At 43.4% G+C, this 11,920-nt stretch overlaps 1 protein-coding gene across 2 annotated transcripts in view; it reads right to left on the bottom strand.

The window, feature by feature from the left end:
• The window catches only part of Slc35d1 (solute carrier family 35 member D1), a 43,133-nt gene extending 36,520 nt beyond the window's left edge, over positions 1-6,613 (bottom strand). The window contains exons 1-6 of one of the 2 annotated variants that reach the window (XM_008831026.2): positions 6,324-6,613; positions 5,650-5,683; positions 5,465-5,551; positions 4,765-4,832; positions 2,666-2,737; positions 1,795-1,863 (exon numbers count right to left, since the gene is read on the bottom strand). In XM_008831026.2, the coding sequence (XP_008829248.1) occupies positions 1,795-1,863; positions 2,666-2,737; positions 4,765-4,832; positions 5,465-5,551; positions 5,650-5,683; positions 6,324-6,526 (533 nt within the window). In that variant the 5' untranslated portion in view covers positions 6,527-6,613. Of the gene's footprint in view, positions 1-1,794; positions 1,864-2,665; positions 2,738-4,764; positions 4,833-5,464; positions 5,552-5,649; positions 5,684-5,992; positions 6,272-6,323 lie in introns of those variants that run through there. The other variant, XM_029562492.1, reaches the window with a different exon arrangement.
• Positions 6,614-11,920: the final 5,307 nt, after the last annotated feature.

The following is an 11,920-nucleotide window of genomic DNA, read 5'->3' as shown; positions in this document are numbered from 1 at the left end:
AAAAAAAAAAAAAAAAAAAAAAAAGACAGGACTAACTCGCTACTGGGTGGAAGGTCTGAAGTATGGGTCATGGTTTTGCTATTAAACCACAACAGTGTTGAAGTAGGTACTTAAATAACTGCTCAATGAAACTACAAGTGAGATCAAGAAAACAAAAATCCTACAACTTAAAGTGCTTAGCACAAGAACTCAGTAAATATTAAAAATAAACAAAAACTTAATAAAGTATACCTTCAGCATATTTTAGCTCTAACAAAGTGATAATTTCACATTCTATGACTTTGTAGAGATGCTATATACTTATATCTGAACTAGTAAATGGAGCCATGACTTGAAGTGCTCTATGCGACTGAAACTTCAGGCCAAAGTGAACCCCCAAGTGTCCCTGTTGTTCAGTAGAGTTTTGGTTCCTATGGATGCAAGGAAATACTTAAAAATACATAGAGGTTAGCAGGGCACTTCTAAAAAGAAAGGGAGGTGGTTAGTATAGAATTTGTCCTAAAGGAAACAGCACAGCGTAGAGGGAAACAGTCAGCTATACAGTCAAATCCCAGTAACCAATTATGCTTATGCTGTCCTCTTTTTTTTTTCAAATAATGGGATTTTACTTGGAGATTATATACAAAATACAATGTGACCGCTATATACTCACCACGCGCACTTATACCATAGAGATATGATGAAAGCACAATGCATGAGCCAAAGAGGCACAGTGGGGCTCCCAACAGGAAAATGAATCGGTGGCGTTAGCAATGCATCTGTGTGCACCCCAAGCTGGATACAGTGTTTCAGAAGGTGTCTAGCAAGCCCCGAAACTGTGACTTGTGGATATACACTTTCCCCATACATGTAGACCTCCCTCCCTCTCTCCTTATCTTTCTTTCTATACACGTACACAATATGCAAAAATCAAATTAGGGTAATCAGTATTTTTCGCTCCTTAAAAGTGTTTCAAATTTCTTTGTCTTTCCCCACATATTTTTAAATATTTTATTTATTATCTTTATGTGTATTGAGTGTACTGTCTGCATGTGTGCAGTGTATCCATGACGTGCAATGCAGACAGAGGTCAGAAGAGGGTTGGATTCCCCTGGAAATGGAGTTACAGGTGGTTGTTAGCTGCCATATAGGTGCTGGGAATCAAACCTGGATCCTCTGTAAAAGGACCCAGTGCTCTTAACTACTGAGCCATCTCTTCAGCCTCCCACCCCACATATTTTAAAACTTAAGAAAAATGGGAAAAACTTTAGCAATCCAACAGAGTATTCACGGTACAACGTTTTGGATACATCCTAAGTGAGGTCAAACAAAGCAATGCTATGTGATTCATTATTCCACAAGGAAAATGATTACTTGTCAACTGCTTCACCTCAAAGAAGAGCAGACACTATTTTCTTTAATGATATACAAAGTGAAAGAATAACATGGTTTATAAAATCAGAGGCTGATGGTAGGCACACAGCTTTCAGCCCTACTTCCTACTAGTTATGTAACCTTTACAAGTTACAGAAGATCGTGTTTCTTCAACTATAACAGGATAATTACATCACTCGGAACTGTATAGAACACCTAAATGTGCAAATACTGAACATACTATGTGACACATGGCATATGTTCAGCAAGCAGAAGACAGTATCAAATCCTAAATTATGTAAGTTGCCTTTAGGAATCCCCCAAATCTCAATTTTGCTAGCTTTGATTTTAATACAACACAAATTTTGATTATTTTTCAAAGATTTATTATCAGTAACTATTGATAATTTGTGACATGTGATCTATAGGCCCATATCTTACCTGGCAGCTACAAAGGCTCCAATTATCATTGCAAATACAGTCATCTTGATTCCCCAAGAAAAAGTCTTCCTACAAAATAATTTAAAAATACATACATGTGATGTTACTCACATACTCATTTCATACCACTGATCAAAAAAGTGGCATGTTTTCTTTTAAAAAGATATGCACAATCACATTTTAAATATTTCCAAGGAACTGATATTTAAAGGATAGAGCAAAAGCTCTTTTTGTTATAAAAACAATTACCCTCATTTCTTCTTTGTTTTCACTATTTGTTATTATTACTAAGCTGGGATTTTTATGTCAGAGTTTCTTTAGGTAGGAGAACATCACACACATTTGCACTCAAAGAAGACAAGACATCAATGCTATTTAAACCCTGCACCTATGATTGTGACCTGGCTTGATCCAGTGGCAGCAATGGATGAAAGAACTCTAGACAGTAAATTTCATGTTCAGGTAATTTTCTAACTCTGGTCCATAACCTTCCCAAGTACATTCATTCCAATGGCAAGGTAAGAAGGCTGCTTCAACTTTTCAAAAGTTAAAGTATGACAAATAGTTTGTTGTGTATCTTCAAGATGCTCAAAATTACTTAAAGAATAGATACATGGGAGATGGAGAGATGGCTCTGCTGTTAAGAGCATCATGCTGCTCTCCCAGAGGACCCATGTTTAGTTCCCAGCACCCACCTCACTTAGGGTGGCTCACAACCACTTGTAACTTCAGCTCCAGGGGATCTGACACCCTCTTCTGGCCTCTGCATATACCCACACACATGGCATATACTCACACAGACAATGCCACATACACATAAATAAAAATAAAAATCTTTAAAAGGAATAAATATATTAGAACTATAGCTTACTTGAGCAGAACTCCTTCAGCAAACATTGTAAACAGAATGGAGAACCTTCTCAGAACTGTAAACATTGGCAAGCTGCAAAAATAAACAGGTAAAACAAAGTTCAACAATTTACATGTTTAAACTAAGATTCTCCAAATTAGGAATTTAAACAATGCTAATCTCTCCCATCCACAGAGGAAGCCCCATGCTGATTAATCTTATTTCCCTTATTTCTCTCTAGAAATAATTATGACTTTTTAAAAAGCCTTTAAAACATAAAATGGCAAAGTTCATGCATCTATCATTGCAGAATACTAACAAACACTTTTAAGTTCTGCTCTGCAAATTATGCAAATACCCTGACTAGAACCACATTAGTCTTTAATAGAAAAGTCTTATTTCTTCTTTCTTCACTGGACTGACTTCCCTTCCTACTCTAAATCACCATGAAAGCATCTACAAAAATCTTACTCCATGAAATACTGTTTTTGTGGAAACCTTCCTCTAAATTCTTGGAGGATTTTGCTTACACAAATCAAACATACTCTTACGATACAAATATTTCTGAATACATCACACTCTGAAGTGCTTTCCACTTAGCTCGCAATCAAAGGCATGATGTGAATGGATGGATGGGAGGCAAAGGATTAAAAAAAAAGAAAATTTTATGAAAGTGGCACTTTGCAGCAGGCCTGTATGAATAATGAGATGGGAAAGAGTTCCCTACCCATGACAAATCTGACTTCCTAGGAACTCTCCCAGAGATATTCTCGGCCATTCTGTCAGGTCTTTTGGTTAAAAAAATAAATCTAAAAAGAGAAAACCAAACTGCTTTGCCTCTTATCCTCATAGCTTTCTATATCTTTTTGTAATCACTTACTATATCAGGGCTTCATCTAGTTCATGTGGGTTTCTGCTAAACTGCGTTCCCCTACAGTGTAGTTTCTTTTTTTATTTAATAACCACATGATTAGAAGCATTCCTTTACAGTTTTAACATGCTCAATAACAATTTCCAGAGCAAAGATACATCCCTTTCAAAAGTGGCTATAAATTTTTAGGTTCACAGTTGAATTAATACAGTTATACAATATTGAACTTAGTATAAACCCAGGAAAGGTGCTGGCACCAGGATGCCAGAGGCTGTGCGGCCCAGGGAAGCAAAGGGAGGTCTACAGCGTAGTTTTAATATCACACACCACTACCACGGTACAGAAGAACTGGGGCGTGAGAGGGTAATGCATAACACTATGCGGAGCAGAGAGCTATTGCTTCTTTCTGAACATGAACATGCCTCTGTGGTTACACTGTACGGTTACCACATTAATATATTTATGTAAGATTCCATCTGACTATTTCATGCTACAAGGAAACCTCTCAACATTCTTGTGTCTATCCTCTGACTTTGCTGTCTAGAAATATACCTAAAACATATAGTATTTATGACCTATATTAAATAAGCGAAATCCTGCCAAGCATGATGGCTCACACCTTCAAATCCCAGTACTTGGGAGGCAAAGGCAGGTGGATCTCTGTAAGATCAAGACCAGCCTGGTGTCTACATAGTGAGCCAGCTGGGGCTACTGGAGACCCTGTCTCAAAAGACCACCAAAAGAAAAAAAAAAAAAAAGTAAAATCCTAAACCAGACATGGTAGCACAAAACTGTAATCCCAGCATTCAGGAGACAGAGACAGGAGGATCACCACATGTTCAAAGTCAGACTGGGCTACATCATGAGTTCCAGGTCAGCCGGGCCTACAAAGTGAGACTGTCTGAGCAGGGCAGGGGGGTGGGGTAGGGGAATTCTAGAGTCCTGGCATATATCTTTATGACAGGTCTGCAAAAATAATGAAAATTTTCTACAACAGGATTGACAACATCTTAAGACTTCTAACATAAAAGCAAGAAAAGAGACAAAACAAAAAAGCTATACTCTGTCTCCTCAGACAAAGTTTGTTAAAACTTTTGATCCAATCTTCATTATTTGGTAACGAAAGCTTTCTGGTTCCTTTTATCAACCCCCTCCCATGAATCAATAATAATGCATAAAATATGACATTCATATTTAACTTTAATAACACATTGTTTTAACCTCACTAGTAAGATAAAGTTGTCCATACTTCAGTTTCTTTGTGCTGAACAGTCCCGTGATTTGGTTTCCAAAATATAGTAGAGGTAGTGGAAACGTCTAGAAAATTTAAAAAGGAACAACAAAACTCAATAATAAGACAGCTAAAACAAACTCCTTTCAAACAGAAACAGTTATGTTTATACAATCAAATTCTTTCCACTTCAAACATAAGATTAGTTCTCATAAACTGTTCTGACCCCCATGAAACACCCAAACAGCATTTAACTACTCTGATAAACAGCAAGAGAGGAAGGCAGGGAAGAAGAGAAACACAAATATGAACAAGATCAACCAATGAGGGGCTTTAAAACATAATAACGCATTAGTCTGTGACTTTAAAGTCAGCAGAAAAAGAAAAAGCATGTCATTTTCATGTGGAGTCATGTAGAAGCACAGGGAAGGAAATGAAAAACCCACAGAACAATGAGAGCAGGACATCACCCCTAGATTAGGTGGACAGACTAGCTGGAACCCCAGAACTGCTGTACCTCTATATAATCAAAACAGAAGGGTGTTTTTCTGCCTTAATTTTCAAAGAGATGCAAGTATTACTACTATATTTATTCTGCAGCCTCATTATATACTGTTGGGACTGGGGGAGGTTCAGCTGTAATTTTCAAATATACAAGGCATTGATTTTTTAAAAACCAAAGAATGCCTCCTTTTTATTAAAGAAATACTCCTTTTACCTTTCGAGGTACATTTCTGTCAAAGTCAGGAAACTTGACTACTCTGAGGGCCTTTCCCACCCAGAGAACTGCTACTGTGGCCACCATCTGTAAACAGAGAACACACATAGGTGCACTGTTCTGCATATAAAGACATACACAGTTCTCACAACACAAACCACATAACGCAGAAGATTCCAACTAACCTGGCCAAGGCCAACACACAGCGAGGATGGAAATCTACAAAAATGGGTAAGGAAAAGAGAAGGATTAAAAACTATCAGAAAACCCACAGCACCATAGCACGGTGCATTCAACTTCTGACAACCCTAACATGCATTTTGATGCATCCCACACCAATGCATACTCCTCATTCAAATAAAAATCTTAGAAAAAAACCCGCCACACCGCTGACTTTGTAGCCTGGGGCGGCCACTTGTCTCATCTTGTCCCCTTTTACAATTTCGCTCAGCTTCCTGCAACGGATTTTTCCAGAAAGTTAAGCTGGAGATCTCTTTAACATCCATAAAAAGCACACAAAATACACACACAAAAAACTTCTGCCCCTGAGTCCCCCTGACAGCGCCGGTGGCGCGTGGGCGTGCGGCCGTGCACGTCCCCCGGCTGTCAGCGGCGGGGCCCCAGCCCATCCTCAGCCCGGCCTTGCGAAGCTCCGGGGCCAGGTCGCCCGGGACAGACCGCCGCATTGCCGCGTGCGGGCCTGCAGGACACCGTGGGACCTCCGGCCGCCCCCGCCCCGCCTCCGCCGAGCCGTAGCCGAGCGGGAGCCGAACGGGAGCCGAGCGGAGCCGAGCCGGAGGCGCAGCCGAGCCGAGCCGAGCCGAGCCGCAGCCGAGCCGAACCCCGCGCCGCGGCCCACCTGTAGTTGGTGAGCACGCTCTTGTTGACCACCACGATGAGGAAAGAGCTCACGCCGTAGAAGCCGGCGGCCAGCAGCTTCAGGAACACCGTCAGCGTTTCGGCCGGCGCCATCCCCAGCTCCGCCTCATCTCTGTGTGTGGAGGATTTCGTGGGGGCTTCTCCTTTAACCCGAGCATGCTGACGTCTGTGAACTTCCGCCATGGCGGCGGCGGCGCGGAGGAGCGCGGCTGTGGACCTCCAAGAAGCGCGGGCCCTGGACGTGCGCGGGCCTCGGACGTGCGCGGGCCTCGGAGAGGTGCGGGCCCCGGAGAAGCGCGGGCCTCAGCGGTCCGCGGACCTCGGGGCGGAGCGGGCACAGGAGAAGCGCGAGCCTTGGTGCTGTGCGGGCCTCGGAGCGGCGTGGACCCCGAGTGCGGGGCGGCGGAGGCACCTGGGGGACCTGCGGTCTGGCTGCGGGACTGCGCGGGTGGTGCCGGCCCCGGCTCCCGGCACGGCCGCCGCCGTCCCCGCCCAGGGGCAGGAACCCTGGGGTTCACACCCTCGGGGACTTTGCCCTGGCATGGTGCCTCGCGGCGTCACGCGAGGGCCGTACTGGGCTCGTGGCGGGCCGCGGCTGGAGAGGACCTGGGAACGGGCAGCGACTCGGGGAGAAGCCGGGGGACCGCTCCGGAGCCACCGAGCTCGGGACCGCAAATTGCCGCGGAATACGCGCCTGCGCCGGAGCGCGCGCTGGGTCCCGCTGCGGGGAGCACCGGGAGATGCGGGAGCGGCTGCTGGGGATGGAGAATCCTTTCTCCACTCCGCACCCTGTGGCTGACGGAGTGGTGATGCTCTGCTGCACCCTGAATTATCTCGAATGCTCCTTTTGGTCCTTTCCAAAAGGTCAAAGTTCACAAAAAGTATCAACTGTGACTCAGCAGTAAGCAGGCGTTAGATTCTGCAAAGCCTGAGGCGTTCTGAATACAGAAAACACCACATGATACTTTGCAAATGGAGGAGGAAATTTTTTTTTTAAGTTGATATATCCAGAAACGGGGAGGGGGAGGGGGTACAGGATAAGCAGCCTGCATTGGTAAAAAGGTGTCAGGGATTTAGTGGCGCCTAAAAGGTTGAGTTCCGGTTCTAGGATTCCTTGAGCTATCCCCAGCCCCTACCTGTGTGCTGTTGAACCAATTAGATGCTCTGAAGTTCATCTCCGTCTCTATGATGAAAAACCTGCACAGAGCGCCTTTTCAGCGCCCACAGAACAGAAGCAATTCATTACCAGTTTAAGCAAGGAAATCACATGCCTACTTTTAATGACGTGAAAGAAAACCTTTGAGTTATTTCTCCAAATGGTCTGTATTTTAAATTTTTTTTTACATTTTTAAACTGTGGTAAAAATAAGCTTATTGTTTTAACTCTTTTTTAGGTATGCAATTTAGTGTTGTTAAATACATTCACATGTTGTTGTACGACCATTACCAGGAATCCATCCCCAGAGCGAACGTTCACCGTCTGAAATTGAAACTCCTTCCGGAATTAAGCAGTCCTTTCCAATTCTCCACCCACTCCACCTTAGCCAGGTAACCAGTGCTCTGCCTTCGGTCTTGGTGAATTTGGCTGTTAATGTGTACCTCATATATGTAGATTCACACAGTATTTTGCCCTTTCATAACTGACTGTGTTAGTTGCACAATATGTTCGAGGTTCATCCACACCGTAGCATGTGTCAGAACTGGAAATGCACATAACCTGGCTTTCTTAATCAAGGTCTACAGCAGCTTCCGCCCACACCTCCAGAGGAACTGCTCATTCCTCTACTGAGCTGCCACTAAGTCAGCAATGGGCTCATGCTTCTGTACCTTGGCCACCCCACCCCCCAGCTTCAGTGTCAACTTGACACATCTGGGTTGAGGGAGCCTCAATTGGAGAATTTCCTTCATAGGACTGGCATGTGGCCATGTCAGGGGGCGGGGGGGGGGGGCATCTTCTTGGTTGTTGAGCAATGTGGGAGGGCCCAGCCCACTGTGGGTGGTGCCACCCCTGGGCACGTGGGTCTGTGTTGCATAAGAAAGCAGGCTGAGCAGGGGCCAGGGGAGCAGGCTAGTAAGCAGAGTTCCTCCATCGTCTGTGCTCCTGGCTCCAGGTTCCTGCCCTCAGTTCCTTGTTTTATTATTTTTATTTTATGTGTATGAGTGTATTGCATACATGTATGTAAGTGCACTTGTGTGTTGATCCCTGCAGAGATCAGAAGAGAGCTTCGAAGCCCCTGGAACTGGAGATTACCAATGGTTGTTAGCCACTGTGTGGGTGCTGAGAACCTAACCCAGGCCCTCTGCAAGAGTAGTCAATGCTCTTAACTGCTGAGCCATCTCTCCAGCCTCTCCCCAGTTTCTTGAAGTCTTACTTTTACTTCTGTGTTTGGGCAAAACATTACCTAGTCTCTGGGCAGCCTGCCTTCAGAGCCTCCTTCGTGCCTTATAGAAACAGCTCCCTCTGTGCCCCTCCGGTCCAGTGTACCGCTTTTAGAGAGTGTTTTACTCGATCCGTGCTTATAACACATTACTTGTGCCTGGGACTTAAAGAACAAACACAAAAGTTATGATCAAGACACACACATTTGGCATATCTCGCAAGGGCAGATCTCTGGTTCCAAGATGGTACCTGGATCACTTCTCAGAAGGGGAAAACACTGTCTGCACGTATCAGGAACAAAAGTTCAAGAGGAGCAAGTGCTGAGTGAAAGCCGTTTTCTACAGTATTATCGCATTCAGAGAGGCAGGACCTTCATGATTTAATCACCTCCCAAAGGCCTCACTTCTTGATTCAGTCATACTGACAAGTTTCTATGTGTGTATTGTAGGACACATTCAGACCATAACATACAAGTTACGTGTTTACCTGTCATTCTCTTCCACCGCACAGCAACTTGAGGACTGGCAGGTAAGACCACCTAGTAGTTTGGATGTTTTAGTTGAATCTAAATGTTAGCTACATAATTAACAAGGAAAAAACCAAATCTCTTCCTTGAATATTTGTAACATTTTGTGAAACATCCTTTGAGGAAAATGAAATATAAAAGCAACGTCAGAGCTGCAGAAAAGACTCAGGTCTACAAAGCATAAGGACCCCACTTGGGATCCCCAGCACCCACATAAAGCCCAGGCGTGGACCTCTAACCCCCACACTGGGGTGCAGACAGGAGGATTCCAGGGGCTCAGCTACAGCCTTTTTTTCTCTTACTGTTCCTTCAAAGTCTAAGGCAGCAAGGACACTACCTCTTCAAAGACACACTGCATTCTGTTAGAGACATTATAACATACAACGTTTCTATGGACACTTAGGTTATCGCCAGTTTTCCAGTTTCTTCTGTGTATGTACCGTGCATGCATGTGTGCAATCCCCCAATCAGTCCATGCAGGTGTGAGTGGAGACCAGAGATGGACATTGGGTTGTTTTCCTCAATCACTTCACTTGATTTTTTTTTTTTTTTTTCCGAGAACTTCTAACACCCCACGTTTTTTGTTTTTTCCTCTCCCTCCCGGCCCCCACCCCTTGGTCCCCCCTTTTCCCCCCCCCCCCCCCCCCCCGCTACTATACATGCCACACTTGGCCTTTATGTGATTGCTGGGTGACCTGAACTCAGATCTATAAGCTTGAACAGCAAGCATTTTATCCTTTATTTCATCAACCCTAGTTTTTCATTTTCTAAGCCATCCTTATCCATTCAGCTTGATGCAGGTGCAAGTTTCTAAAAGAATTATTTAATCAGGTGCCTCTTTTTTATTAATAGAATCAACAAATTGATCCCCAAGTAATTTTTTTCAAATTTTATAGTTTGGTTCATACTGCATGAAAATAAAGCTCTTATAAAGCCAGACGGCAGAGGAAAAAAGGTAGAGGCAGGTAATAGCGTGAGGTCTGCCCTGTGGAGGTGCAGCATGCCACAGAGAAATTTGTGCAATAAATCAACTACAATTACACAAAATGAAAATAAATCTTAAAGTATGGATCTAGGCAGCAATTATTTTTCTTAATTAGATTTACAAATATTAACATGTTTATTAAGGTCTATCACAGGCAAAAGACTAGGTTGGATTTTCTCTCTACTGTTAATGTTTAGGTTGCAGTGAGTCTTCTGTAACTATGAAGTCCAGCAAGTCAAGTATTTTTTTTATTTCATTATTTTTAATTTATGTTTATGCATGTATTGCCTGCATGTAGGTAAGTGCACCTGTGTTGTGTAGTGCCCGCAGAAGACAGAAGAGGCTGTCGGATCCCTTGGAACTGGAGTTATGGACAGTTGTTAGCTGCCGTGTGGGTGCTGGGATTTGAACCTGGGTCTTCTGCAAGAACAACCAGTGTTCTTAACTGCTGAGCCATCTCTCCAGCCCCAAGTCAAGTATTTTCGTTTTGTGCCGAGGAGGTAAAACTTGGCTGCATTTGGGTAGGCTTCCTTTCTCATGTGTAATTAGAATTTGGGGTAATTTGGGGCATTTTAAGTACTCAGACCTGTTTAAAAAAAAATTTTTTTTTTTTTAATTCTATGTGTTTGTATTGCCTGCATGTAGGTAAGTGCACCCATGTCATGCAATGCCCTTGAGGTCAGAAGGGGGTGTCAAATCCCCTGGAACTGGAGCTATGGACAGTTGTTAACTGCTTTATGGGTGCTGGGAACTGAACCCAGGTGCTCTGCAAGAGCAGCCAGTGCTCTTAACTGCTGAGCCGTCTCTCTATTGTCTCTCAGTCCTGTTTCTTAAGCTCGGTACACAATTTTGATACAATGATCTCAATACTGAAATGTCTGAAATAGTTGTATAAAACTGCAAAGGCTGCACTAAATGCTTTCATTGAGGTATGAGTCTGTTGTATTTTGAAAGATAAGTTTGTGGGGGATTAAATTTTAGACTTTGCTGGGTAGAATTACTGCCAGAAAGATCTTTTTCATCATTATTGAGATTTATTTTTACTTACGTGTGTGTAAGTGCCTGTGGAACTGGTGGTTACGAGCTGCCTGGTGTGGGCGATGGAAACCAAACTCCTCTGCAAGAGCAACAAGTGCTCTTAATTGCTGAGCCATCTCTCCAGCCTCATATCTTTGAAATTAAATCACTTTTTAAAATGAAAATGTCAGTCAGAGGTGGTAGTCCACACCTTTAATCCCAGCACTTGGGAGGCAGAAGCAGGTGACTATGAGATCAAGACCAGCTTGGTTCCAGGCCAGCTGGGGCTACAGGGAGACCTTGTCTCGCAAAAACTAAAAAAGAAAAGAAAAAAATGTCTTCAGCTATCATGTTTCTCAACAGAGAAAAATTATTTCATATAACATTTTTAGGTGTAACTCATTGTTTTGCCCACATATCTCCCTTCCCCTTGACCCGTTGACTCTCTCTGGGGTTGTTTGGGTCTCTTTTGGTAGTCACTGCTGTTCACCAGTCACTTGTTTCAATGCCAGCCCACACACATCAGTGACCTACTAGATGGTACCTTATAGTCAGGAAACAAAGTTCATTCGAATTTGCTGTTTGAATAATAATTTTACAATTCCAAGAACCAAAGAGTGTGGAGCTTTGCAGTGCCTCGTATGTCTCTGGTTGGACTGGAAGGAGTGAG

The sequence above is a fragment of the Nannospalax galili genome, unplaced genomic scaffold, assembly GCF_000622305.1.
Source record: "Nannospalax galili isolate Female #2095 unplaced genomic scaffold, S.galili_v1.0 scaffold553, whole genome shotgun sequence".
Lineage (NCBI taxonomy): Eukaryota > Metazoa > Chordata > Mammalia > Rodentia > Spalacidae > Nannospalax > Nannospalax galili.
This window is presented reverse-complemented; position numbering and strand designations above follow the sequence as displayed.